This window comes from Micromesistius poutassou (assembly GCF_964030765.1).
Source record: "Micromesistius poutassou genome assembly, chromosome: 2".
In the NCBI taxonomy this organism is placed as follows: domain Eukaryota; kingdom Metazoa; phylum Chordata; class Actinopteri; order Gadiformes; family Gadidae; genus Micromesistius; species Micromesistius poutassou.
Genome location: NC_140272.1, coordinates 1,228,053 through 1,241,201, shown reverse-complemented (window position 1 = coordinate 1,241,201; position 13,149 = coordinate 1,228,053). Strand labels below are relative to the sequence as shown.

The 13,149-nt window shown below is 42.5% G+C and overlaps 2 protein-coding genes across 3 annotated transcripts; one reads left to right on the top strand and one right to left on the bottom strand.

Moving 5' to 3' along the window:
- The first annotated feature begins 832 nt into the window (after nucleotides 1-832).
- LOC311338907 (uncharacterized protein) lies at nucleotides 833-9,374 on the top strand. 2 transcript variants are annotated; one of them, XM_084464254.1, is made up of 5 exons: nucleotides 833-1,074; nucleotides 2,803-2,906; nucleotides 5,232-5,316; nucleotides 5,760-7,722; nucleotides 7,854-9,374. In XM_084464254.1, the coding sequence occupies exons 1-5, from the start codon at nucleotides 990-992 to the stop codon at nucleotides 7,957-7,959; spliced, it is 2,343 nt and encodes a 780-aa protein (XP_084320380.1). In that variant the 5' UTR covers nucleotides 833-989; the 3' UTR covers nucleotides 7,960-9,374. The 2 variants fall into 2 exon arrangements, with proteins under 2 accessions (XP_084320380.1, XP_084320379.1); XM_084464253.1 differs by having other exon boundaries at nucleotides 5,232-5,322.
- A 47-nt stretch (nucleotides 9,375-9,421) lies between these two features.
- Nucleotides 9,422-12,572, bottom strand: wdr77 (WD repeat domain 77). Its single transcript, XM_084464463.1, has 11 exons — nucleotides 12,550-12,572; nucleotides 12,181-12,295; nucleotides 11,788-11,973; nucleotides 11,548-11,689; nucleotides 11,368-11,417; nucleotides 11,037-11,107; nucleotides 10,616-10,673; nucleotides 10,374-10,445; nucleotides 10,148-10,256; nucleotides 9,961-10,029; nucleotides 9,422-9,849 (listed from the first exon to the last, which is right to left on the bottom strand). Exons 1-11 carry the CDS (start codon nucleotides 12,550-12,552, stop codon nucleotides 9,708-9,710), a joined length of 1,017 nt encoding a protein of 338 aa, XP_084320589.1. The 5' UTR covers nucleotides 12,553-12,572; the 3' UTR covers nucleotides 9,422-9,707.
- Between the last annotated feature and the right edge of the window lie 577 nt (nucleotides 12,573-13,149).

Sequence of the window (13,149 nt, the reverse complement as noted above, 5' to 3'; positions counted from 1 at the left end):
CTTCAATAACAACATGGGCCTGTACATTTAGGAGGCTGCTGGAGGTGGCCTATTGGGCTATAATGAAGGCATTAATAAGACATACATGTTTTACATATCTACGTACATAGTCATTAGGAGGACACACGTCTTCTAAGGTAGTACCTACTTAACAAAATAATTTTTTATAGGCTACTTGATAACTTGGGCGTCTGGTAGCACATTAGAATAACTTGAAGCATTACCATTCACTGCTGCAATGGTATACTTTAGGCATTTCCAGCATTTAAATGCTATTGATAAATGCTTATTAAGGCATAGACCTAACTTTAGAGCTAAGCAAAATACTGTTCCACTACCTGAACTCATGAATGAATTCCATGAATTCCAGCGTTATTCAATGTTTAGGTTTAATGTAAATAGTTTGTAAATCATGAACTAACTAACTTTCTAAAGCCATATCATATTAATAATTTATAGCTGTTTATTAATTGTTTACTCACGATCCATTTCAGAACAATGCTTTATTAATTATGAATTGACTATATAGGACACTTTCTAGTGCCACCAGTGCCTTATAGCCTTGAAGGAACATTGGTCTATGAACTTGTATTCGCCTATTTACTTAAAAACACAATCGTTTCGCTAAACAGTACAGCCTATTGATTAACATGTTTGATCTACAGGTGTTACCTTAATTGGCCCCTTATAAAAGGCGTGCGCCCAGTGCCAGCCAGCGGGCCTCACCTGCTCACGTAACGAGATAGCTGACGGTGACAGCGCCGGAGGCGGGGTCAACTCCATTTTCTCTCAAAGTTTTCATCAAATCACTGGAGTCGAGTTCAGCCTGCCCGCCTGTGCACCTGTCGTCCACAACTCCGTGGAGCTCATGGTATATTTTTCCAGACAAGGGGACGCGATTTAACCCAAAAAAAATGCGTTAGGCTCACGTATTTTTTCATATTCATAAACAATTCATATCTAACGTTAGACCTGTACTTTCAATAATCATGAAGAAGGGAACTTTACATTTTTTGGGTCGAAAGAAGCAGTCCCTTTTTGACACCAGCAGTCCTGTTAAGATCCAGACGATGGGTGAGTAGGCTACACTAACTTTTCACACTTTCACAGATCGACGCTTATAGACATGTTAGGGCTGAATCCACAACTTTTAATCCGAAGCCTTGAGCGCTGAAGTTAACATAAACTCTGCCGTAAGATATTGCTTATCTACACGAACCCTGAGCCACTAAAAGCCTTAAAATCCCGTCTGTAACAACCTCAGCTATTTAAAGCGGTGACATGTCTAGCATGCGTCTCATCTCACTGATGATTGCTTTACTAAAAGACAAGTAGAACTCCACCAGTGAGTTACGAGTTGTCCAGAATGCCATAGGTAACATGAGCCTGTCAGGGTTTAGGCGGTCCCACGGTCATTTCATTATTTTTATGCTCCTGACAGTTGTTTTGAAGTTGAGTGTGATTAGAACTATCATTTGATATTAATACGACTTCACAGTCAGAAACATTTGCATATGCAAAGCACAGCAGACATGCGCACTGTATGTACATCCATGTAGGCTACATGACAGCCATACCCTATCATTTGAATTAGAGTGATAGGTTTCCTGGTCTAGATCCACCCTTTAACTGGAGTATAAAGTGGAGTATAAACTGGAGACTGGTGAATGAAGCCAGAACCGGCTGTTTGTTATCTTGAACCAGACTAGGCTGCAGATTGTTTTTAACTAGATAGATAGATTTCATGTTCAATGTTATGTTTACATTTGAAATGATCTTGACCACAGATCTACACGATATCTACACGATAAGCATAACAACTTAACTGACTTCCTAGTGTTTTTCCATCAGTCTTTGGAATAGGAAATTCAATACAAAATATGAATGTAAGCCTGTTATGTAGGTTATGCTCACCAAACATGTCATGATAACATTGATCTTCTATCATTAGTGCCCTGATTAGTTTATTATTCAGCACACAACCGAAAATGTTATCAAAGAAGAATGTAAATACTCGACCTGGCTGTCTCTCAACAGTTACTCAAAAGCAGCAGGCTTGACATTGCAACGTGACAAAAAAGAGTGTAATTGCTTTGAGACACTTTCTCTTACTTTCTCTCTCTTAAGTATCCGCAACGACCCAATGATGAACAGGTGTTGAACACAGAGGGTGCTGAGTATTTTGGTTCAAAAGTCTTTAAATTACCCCAGGCTGGGGTAATTTAAAGACTTTTGACCCAAAATACTACTACTAAATAGGCTGACACAGCGTCTTTCTGTAATTGGTTACTTTCAAAAGGTGTTTAATTGTACTCCTGGTAATATATAGATGCTACAGATGTGTGAGAACTGATACAAAGGTCAACAAATTGAATGGGTCATTAAATGAAATCCGATCACAAAGTAATCTTACTTTAATCACTTTGTCGTCAACGAGAAAACTGCCTTTGAAGGACTATAGAATAACTTGTGGCTTATGTTGACTGACAACCAATAACAGAGGTCTCCACAGTCATGCCTCAATGCAGTACACTGTAGTACTTGAGTAAGGAACAATAGACAGTTTGACAGGACGTTGTTACTGGCGTGCATTTGAGGAAACCAATTGAGGTCTCTGGTAACCCCCTGCTAAGCTAATGTGGCGCAGCCTTGAAACTTAAGCCAACTGATTCTCACAATTTTTCTTTTCCTATTTCCGTCATTGGACCCAAACTCAAATCAAATTCTAATCTGTAATCTTAGCCCGATTTCCAGCTCACTGACCAAACTAAATAAAGTGAATTGTTGTATTTGTCCTTTCAGAGAACGGCCTTTCACAGAACATGGGTCTGATGTTGGATTCGTCGGCCATCCCCGACACGGGCACGGCCAAAGTGCGCTCCCGACCCACGGTCAAGCACCATATCGTAAGCTAACTTAAGCAAACAGCTTTGTTGCCTCATGTTAAACATTCACAACTCTTTAATAAACGTCCCTGTTGCTTCAAGTCTGGGTTATAGCTGAGTAGTAACAGCCAGGTGACTGCATTCCATTGTACTAGTGTACCAACATTATCTACCTTAATAAAATGTTAACCCTAACCCTATTTATGACGGCCACATTCTAATCTTCTGACATCACCAACATTTTGATTGCGTGTGAAAAAAGCTGCCTTATGAACCTGTGTGTCTTGGTATCTTGACCAGATCTACAAAACACAGCTTCATATAGTGTTTCTAAGATACTACTTCCTTCAACACTTAACCATAACCCTCGTGTTAACCTTTCCCCTTGCCATGCAAAAGCCAATAGGGCAGTCTCTCTCTATATTATCGTTGTGACACATGACTTCCATTGCTCCACCGGACTCAAGGTGTACGCGACCATACAACACTGTTACCACACTGATCATTTTAAATAGTTTCAGCCATTCGGCTGTAAACCTCTGGCCTTTCCCTCCGTCTGTGTTGTTGTCGCACGTACGCCACATGTGGGGAGTGCTCTGTGTACTGCCATTGTGGCATGCGTCGTGCGCGCCACACCCAGCACAACGTAGGGTTTCTGCAGCGCCACGCCACCGTGACCAGACCTGAGTCACCGTCGAAAAATCCATAAAAAAAAATCAACCAGGGTTTGATGTGGCGTGTGTGACGACACACCCTCGGCTCCGTTGTGAAATGTGCATTCCGTCGCTAGGACCGTCGCATCGCATAATTGGCAGCAATTCCACCTGAGGCGTGGCATCGCCGGATTAGCCCTTCACAGTTGTCATCTCCAAGGAAATGTGCTTTACCTTTTTGTTTCTTGCGTAAATGAAAAGTATGCAGCCGCCGCAATTTCTGTTGTGTTGCCTGCAAATCAGTGCAATCTGCGGTACCGTATGTATAACGCAGTAATAGTATTATTATTGAGCTATAATATTGGGCATCACACCATCGTGGACGACCTAATGACGTGTTTGGTCTGTTTGAATTATATATGCCAATCGACAGGGCCGCTAAGCAACCAGAATCTTTCTTAGATTTGCACTGATAGGGAGGACAAATCCGGTGAACAATATATGAATGATTTCTGAATTGAACACTCTACCCTGCCCAAGTTTTTTTCCATGTCTGAAAGCCTACGGCTTTCAACAACTTCCAGTCTCTAGCGCCAATCAAAACAAAGGCAACGTTTGTTATGCAAAATGACTCAAGTCCTGCATTGAGTACTTAATGTTTGACTTTGCTGTGATTCATTCCAATTCTTAACAGATAGATAGTTTATCTTTTAACCACTTTCAGTCTAATGCAGGACAAACATACTGCATTGAGTACTGATTGTCATTGTTGTCTTGGAAGAACTATGCTTGCTTTGACCTTTCTAGATTGATATCAAATAATTGATGTGTAACTGATTGAAGGTTTCTGTAATGTACGGCATTTGTAGACTGTTTGGATGGCATTGTTAAATAAGCAACAACCTTAGTAAGGACATTTGAAAATGTATCCTATAATGATCTATAGAAATTAGTGATCCATGACAGGTCGTCGTCATTTCCAGATTATCTCGTCAGATCACTAATTGTGAGAGGAAGCTTAGTTTGAATATTCTTTTTAAACTGCCCTTTAGAAGGACATATTGCATGTTTATTCTGTTGTACCTCTATTGAGTCAACAATGTCTGTGTTTATTTATAGTGGTGTCAAGCACACAACCTACTGCTCTAATTCATTCTCCTTCTGTTTCTCCCTCCCTCACACACCCATGAACGCACGCGCACACACACGGACACGCAGATGTCTCTTGAATGACAGCATGTCATTTTATTACTTGAACGTAGTCAACACTCCCTGTGATGCGAATACAAGGTGTTTCCTCCCTTCCCTTTCCTTTCCTTGTTCAACAAGGTGTGACTAAGGCTGATGATTAAACGTTCTGCTATTACAATTACCACAACTTCAAAATGAGATGCTATAGTTTTGTAATAACATACTTTTTACATAGAGGCTGATACATCCAATCGGATGACACACTGTGGGTTCAAGGATTCAACCACTGATACATCAATCAACAATCTGAAATGCTCATCTATTTCCAAGAATGTTTGGTATCGCAGTAGGCTTGTCACAAAGAACTGGTTTGTTCACAATATGTTCTAGCAGCCAGTAGAGCAGAACCTCTTTCGTCTTGTCCTGTGTTTGTTTGAACTGTTAGATATATCCCAGAGGCTAATTGTCCATTCTGAATCGGTGGTTCTTTTTTCCCCAACAGTCCTCGTCTGAAGGTGTTTACGGGGTTGCGGTTCCGATCCCAACGGTCCCTGTCTTCTCTACGTTCAACGGAGTGAAGGGTGATGGTACAGGTCATGATTTATAGCTCAGCAGACACAGATATGTGGGCAAAGTTGTGGGCAAAGCATGCACTTGTCTTGGTTGACCAATCACACTTCAGCACCGTCACAGAGATTGCTTCCATATATAGTGGAAAAATAGACTCTTTCACAATTTACATTTCAATTTTTGTCCGAGCTGGGCCACGAATGTATTAACAAAGTGGGTGTGAATGCATGTTATTAAAATCAATAATAGGATGTCATGCACCCACCTTAGTGAGTGCAAACAGTTTCCATAATTGATGTCTTTGCAAAACATTCAAAACATTGAGTCCTCATAATAAACCCCTTTATTTAATGTTGGCATTTAATCCATGTTTGTTTCGATAAGCTCATTGCATGCAGCACTTATAGTCCTAGGCTATACAACTACAACTACAACAATTATTTTCTGTCTTGTTTTGCAGAAGGAGATCGGCTTTCCAATGGATCGGCTATATCTTTGTCTGATCCTGTTGAGGGGTACATTTTCGTTCCCCCTCCGCCTTCTGTGGCGCCCCCACCCCCACCCACACAGTTCATCCTCCCTCCCCCTGATTTCATGGGGGAACTAGACAGCCCTACCAGGGCAATGATGCAGCGGCCTACCATGCCTCCTCCAAAACCTCCTTCGGAGCCGCCAGCATTACAGGATCTCACCTCGCTAAGACCCCCACCCATGACTCCTCCGAAGCCTCCGTCAACTAACTCCAGTGCCTCCACTCCAATGTCTACACCACCGCCAAGCATGGTTCCAGAGCTCCCCGATTGCCCAAAATTTGCACCACCCAAACCCCCGTCTGAAAAGCCAAAGAAACCAGGGAAGACACCGCCCCCAAAGCCCACGCGGTTGTCTTCGATCTCTTGCATGGACGATTGCATTCAGCCAATTTCGCCTGCTGCCTCCCACCAGATGAACACACCCTCCAGTTTCAATCCCCAGAATAATGCTAAACTTTACAATGCTCCCAAAACCTCCATTCTCAGTGGGCAGGGGGACTTTGACCCAAGACCAAAGCCGATCTTACTCTTACAAGCCTCCAGTCCCGAAACTGCCCAGGTAGATGGAAAAGCCTCACCTACTCCACCATCCAAACCAATCTGTGCAACTGCCCCTGCTGAAACCCAGCTGGACAAAGAACCCACGATGAAGCCTCAAGCTAACATTACAGTAACGACAGCACAGTTGCAACCTCAGCCTGAGGCTAAAACTGTTATTTCAAGCCTACCGGAAAAGGACCTTGCGCCGTCTCTCCCTCCAGTATCACCAAAGTTCAGTAAAGAACCTTCAACTCCAGATCTCTTAAAAGTTGCCAGGGGTGAGTCTCCCATTCAGAAGGGCAATTTCAGTCCCCTAATAGATCGCAAACTGCGCAACTTAAAGGGTCCTGAATCAAGTCAAGGGTCCTCCACTTCTCCTTTTGCCTTGTTGCAAGCGGCAAAGGAAAGGGAGAAACACAGATTACCCAAGACTAGTTTTAAGCACAGACACTCTACTCCCAACTCCTTTGTTGTCACACCAAGGTCAAACTCAATTTCCTCCACGACTCCTGAGAATGGACTAGAAGAGGACTCAAGGTCAACTTACAGTGATGTAGGGCCCACGTCAACAGCGCAAACCCAACCACTCCACCTCGCCCCTCCATCGGTCAGGAGTCCAGCGGCACCCAGCACTCCAGCTCTTAGTGGGACGTCAGCGGGGACATCCCCGTCGTTCAGCAGACTAGCCTCTGAGAAGCAAGAGGTCAAGCAAGCCAGCCCATCACTCGACTACAGAAAGAGTGAGGCCAATCCACCAGAATCACCCATGGCACTGCTCCCTCCTCCACCAGAGTTTTCCAACTTTAATTTCAGTGACATTGTGGATTTACCTCCAGACTTTCCTCCACCCGATCCTCCGACAAAGAAGGCACCATTACCAATAATAAAACCTGTCGATGCAGCTCCGGCTCCTCCAACCAAACCCGTGGCACCTGCTCCAACAAAGGCTCCATCCCCGGCTCCTCCACTCAAACCTAAACCCGCAGCACCCGCTCCGTCCCCGCCTCCGGTCCAAGATGTGAAACCACTGGTGTACCAGACCTTGCCTCGGCTGCCCGTCCAGAAGCCGTTGCCCGTTGTCTCAGAGAGCCAGGCCACGCTCTTAAGCATTTTGCAGAAGAAGATGAAGGAGATGGACAGCAAAATAAGCCCAAAGAGAGAGATGGAGTCTAGCAATGACGAATGGGGTTCCCCACTGTCCGATGAGGACACAAAGATCCCGTTTACTCCCAGAACCACGCCACAGAATAACAAGAACTATATGCTTCCTACGAAAAAGGCAAACCTGGACATGCGGGAGTTGGAAACTAAAGTGGCCAAGAAACAACAGGACAACGCCTCAGCCTCCAGGTAAGGTTCCCATTGTTTCACAGTGACGAGTTCACATCGATAAGTTGAGGTTGATATATATACTGTATATAATATGAATGATTTCAATAGCTTATAATAATCATTGTGTTGTCCTTTCTTTTTTCTTTCAGTAACGAGATACAGTCAAAGCAACATGGTATGACGTTCACAGTGCGACCTGGAACCAAACAACCCATTACCCTTGTGAGTAAAGGGGAGCCTGCGCAAGCGCCATAAATATGCAACATATTCTTTAAAGACAAAAAAGAATGGGTGGACCAAATTTGACTGGCATCAGTGGCCACTGGTTGTTGCATCAGTACCAAAGTTCATTATTGCCTTGTTACCACAATTGTACTCTGACCATTAGTTAAAAGTACATTTCTTTTTCTTTTGGTTGATGTTATTTAAACAAGATCTTGGTTGAAAATGTTGATATGTTCCGTAGTATTTATCAATATGGAATGCTTCATAATGGATAAGTACTGCAATATTCTTTCAGGCTTTAAAGGTCAATGCAGTTGTTACATAATTTGATTGTAAATCATTAATTTTGTTTAACAAATAAATGATTATTTAGTCAATGGGACTTTTCTGAACCAATTTTCTAGATGAGGGACATGATTGATTCATTTAATGATAAGATATCATATGTTAAGATGTGTAAAAATGATACATTCTACAGTAGTAAAATAAGCTCTTGTTTTGTATCTATGTACCAATGTTTTCAAATGTACATCAAATTGATTGTATATCAGTTTGTGTAATGAAGAAATCAGAAAAGCTTCTGATTGTTTGTGTTGCACGTGCCAATATTGAGAGCAGATATACAAGTGTAGTATATCTAGTTGATTGCTAATTGTAGCTGTAACTGAACTGTAAATATATATATATATATATATATATATATATATTGAAAGAATGGACCAAATACTAACCAACAAAACAAAGTCTGTAAATAAAACATTTAAATTGTAAACCAGATTACTCATTGCAACCTTAAAAGGGCTAATGAAGCTGAGAGTGGTTCCAGTGTAAAGGAACGGGGTTAAATCCTGGAGGCATCCTTGAGCAAATGCCCATCCCAATCTCAAATATCCAATTTAATTATTTTTGTATAAAAATGTATGTTTATTGAAACATCCATTTTGGAAGTACGAATTTGTATCTCATCACATTTGGCTGTTGCTACCAAGCCATCGTACTATAGTACCAAGTAAGTGGTCTGCAAGTCTGTGTACAACAGAGGCTTAATAGTAATGAAAACATTGCTATATGGGATTATATGCGACCTTGTGAAGACCTTAACTGGCCGCCTGCACTCCTGAGCAATGGAAATCAACTCCGCTGAAGCAGTAAGGGTTAAAGGAAACAGCCTGCCTTCTAAAAGTCAAGTGTTTGCTGCTTTTATTCATTCAAGTTTGGTCCTGCCAGTCTATTGTTAATTTAAACTTGCACTTCAAAGAAGAACCCTGCTGGCTTCACTGTAAAAGCCCCATTCAGTTCAGTTCTAATAAGCAGAGGACAGGAGTGTTGCAACATTGCTTAATCAGCAGGTTACCAGGTAACCATATCAGCCAACAAGAAGTTATGCATGCAATAGCATGTGTCAACTCCTATGATATATTCTCTGTAAGTAAAGTGTTAGCTATTGGATGAACTTGTACACAAAATAAAGACAATAATATGCTTTGTTTTGTATGTACTTTAATATTACAGATTGAATTTCTCAAGTGCCAAGTCATAATATACAGTCAAAAAGTTGATAGAAATTGCAGAAACTACAGTATTTGAATACTTTCAGGCCAGGGCCCCACAGCATTTAACAATGATAAGGCGCCATTCCAAACAAATAAGCAAAACTTTGAAAACACATTGTAGATGATCTCCCAATCCACCAAAATAAGTGTAGAAAAACGGAGAAACAAAACACGTTTTGTTTCCAAGTGACGGTATTTCAGATGTGGGTTGACCTGGACTGGTCTCTAGGGGGCGCTGGTCTGGGCCGCGGCCCCCACCGTGTGATGCAGCACCTGGTGGTCCCAGCCCACGGTGGTCAGAGAGTCGGAGCCGCCGTGGAGCCAACAGACCCCCCTCACAAAGTCCTGGTGCCGCCTGTCTCTTAACCTGTGGAGGGTCAGAGATAATGCGTCAGAGATAATGTTTTGCTTGTATTACACTTAAAAATAAAAAATTAATTTAAAAATACAGGGGTAGAGTAAGAGTAGAGTCACTTACTGTTCTGCAAGTTCAGCGTTCATCACAGCAACAGAACAGTCATCACTGACGGACGCTAGCAAGGGGGTACTGTTGTAGCAAGAAAAGCAAACATTTATTTTAGTTAGCTTTTATGTTGTTTTTGCCAATTGACTATGAGAGTACCCAGGTGCCTTGACCGAGCACAACACTCGCTGTCGTTCTTTACCCGTGTGTGGAGAAGGCTAGGCCGCTGACCCTGCGGTTGTGGATGGCCTTCGTCAGGGTGGGCTGTGATCCCTGTAAATCCTTCAGCGCCACTCGACCCAACTCGTCACCTGAGAAAGAGGAGCGCACGCCGTCGTCAACACACAGCCACCATCAACACACAGCCACCATCAACCAGCGGATTTCATCTGGGACATGAGTCCAAAGGCAATCCTCCACTGCCTTACCAAACGCAATAGTGCTCATTTGATGAGGGTGCCAGGCCACGGACGTGGGACAGCAGCCCGGGGCCTCCAGATCTGACACACAAAGGCAAAGCAAGCAATTGGATGAGGCGCCAGAAATGTCCCGAGTGGTTAGAGAATGATCAGCCACCGGGTAAGGCGCTGCTAGGTCCGCTCAAGATATACTTTGGAAGCGGCGGTTCAAAATATATACAAAATGTATTTATCCTCAGCGTCAAACTCACCTAATCGCAAGGCTGGCTTATCTGGCTTCCTCGTGTCCCACACCAGTAGACGGCCATCCTGCATGAGACGTGAAGACTAAAGGTTACCAGTCCACCAACATCAACCTTCCTGGGTATTCATTGCTAATTAAGATACCACAGTAATAAAATACATGATAAATGTAATGCGTGTGGTGACATCATTTAAGCAGTGCTCAAACACACTGTAATGACATGCATCTGCTCATAATCCAAATATATTCAAATCGTTCTCTTGAGCAGCAAACACATAGTTTTTTTGTCTTGCATACGTGTTGGTGGAACCTTTGCCATAGTCATAAATGTTGGCTAATATTGTGTGTGTGCATGCCACTTAGGGTCCCTAATTGTGTCAGCTCGGCCGCACTACTGTGTTATATCCAGAACCCTGCTCTGGACCTACCTGGCCACAGGAGAGGAAGAGAGCGTCCTCTAGTGGACTGCAGGCCACACAGCTGACTGGCTTTGTGTGTGCTGTAACAAGGAATCAAGGCATTAAGTGGTGACTTCATTGTAGTTATTCATGCCAAGATTAGTCAATCTGACTTACAATAAATTGCCATTGAGAACATGAATTAAATACAATATATAATAGGCTTTGCAATGTGTATAGACAATGAACAGTTCAGTTCTTCTATTTAGAATAAGATGGCATATTTCACATTCAGGATACTTTTATGAGTACATGATCATTTCTTCAAGAATTACGCCCATTCCAGGCTTGGTCTTCTTACCATTGTACGTGGTGACCACCGTCTCTTGAGCAAGATCCCAGATCTTGATTCTACAAGAAAGGAATACATAGACACTCATGAAGTCCGTATAATACTAAAACTCAGAAAGGCAACAATTTACATTTTAGACTACTGCTTATTATGGGCAACTAATTAGTGAGTTAGAAAATGTAATCTAACCGGCAGTCCATGCTGCCAGTGACAGCAGTGCTGGCACCAGCCGTAGGGCTCACACTGGTGATGACGTTGTCATGATCATGTTTACTGAAGCGGTTCACCAACAAATGCTCATCCTCTGACAGCTCCCATAACTCCAATGCACCTGCAAAGCGGTCACACAAATGTACACGACGCAAATCATAGTAAATGGATCCTATGCTATAATTATAAACATTTTTGCAATCTTTCTTCTCAACTCACCTGAATCAGATGCAACGAGGACACCTTTTTCGGACACCCATTTCAGATCCGTGATGCCAGCCTCTGTCTGTACACCGGCTTTGCAGAATCCTTCATTTGGGGCCTTTCCGGGCTCATTGTAAACCCATATAGACCCCAACCAGCACCTGCCCGCTAGACTGGAGGCCCCCAGAAGCAGTGTGCCATCTAGAAAGAAAAAGGGGAAAAAAAATCTGGATAACAATGAAGGGAGTTCATATGACATTCAATGGAACGGCATGGCTTCGTGCTGTAACCAGAGAAAATATAAACAACGCTTAACTTCCCCTTATCCCAAATCGGATCATTCCGATTCCGAAAAAAATCAAAGAAACAGCAACACGTGCATTATTAGCCATTTTAAAACCCCATTACCTGCCCTGTACTGCGCGCAGTCCAAGTGCTTTTCCATGCATGCTGGAGCATTGGGAGGTATAGTCCATGGGTTTTCCTTAGTCATACTGGTATCCAGTGCTCCGTTTTCCAGGACCTATGCAAATGAAAGGATTAACACACTACAGGAGCTACAGATGTTTGCAGTCATAGATCACTAGGTGACGTTAGCTCATGCTAGCCATGCAAATCAATCTATAACGATTGCTTTTAGCTAGACTAAAGTGGGACCCCACACGGATCGGGTATCCAATCTCAAAACGTACTAACGTCACATTTACAGGCAATTCAATTCATGATATTTAAAGTTTGAATATGAATGGAAAGACAACAGCAACACATGGGTCGTACCATGTTCGTACACTTCCGCGGAGGACTGCCGACTCTTCTTCGTGCCGACGAGATACAAAATAAAGCGCAGTTATGCTGCCTTTTACTGCCCTCTAGCGGAGCAAAGGTAAAGGTTCAGAGCCTGGCTTCATGTTGCATCTCATAGAACAGACATAGGATTCTAATGTGCTTTAATGACTACATTAAAGCACAGCATTGCATGTTTTTTTAAAATGTTATTCCACAGCCAACCTGACGTGAAGTTGATTTAATTTTAAAGTGTATATAAATATATATATATACACACACACACACACACACACACACACACACACACACACACACACACACACACACACACACACACACACACACACACACACACACACACACACGTATTGATAATAACAAGAGCTTTCCTGTCCCGTATAAATAGTTAAACAAGATACAAGTGATACACTTATTGGCTGTCAACCTCAATATCGCAACGTGTGGCATAAGAAAATGCCTCACGTCTTTAATCGTATAATATTGAATATGAAAAAGTGAACCTTCCTGCCTTTTAGTAATCATAAAAATCAGTGCCTGTGTCAACAACTCCATTTTGCCAATTTTAAAAAA

Coding starts and splice junctions, on each gene's coding strand:
- LOC311338907 (XM_084464253.1), top strand. CDS start 990: ATGAAGAAGGGAACTTTACATTTTTTGGGTCGAAAGAAGCAGTCCCTT. Junction 1,075..2,802: donor TGTTAAGATCCAGACGATGG/GTGAGTAGGCTA, acceptor TTGTCCTTTCAG/AGAACGGCCTTTCACAGAAC. Junction 5,323..5,759: donor AGTGAAGGGTGATGGTACAG/GTCATGATTTAT, acceptor CTTGTTTTGCAG/AAGGAGATCGGCTTTCCAAT.
- wdr77 (XM_084464463.1), bottom strand. Junction 10,674..11,036: donor TCTTCCTCTCCTGTGGCCAG/GTAGGTCCAGAG, acceptor CGTCTCATGCAG/GATGGCCGTCTACTGGTGTG. Junction 10,446..10,615: donor TAAGCCAGCCTTGCGATTAG/GTGAGTTTGACG, acceptor TTTGTGTGTCAG/ATCTGGAGGCCCCGGGCTGC.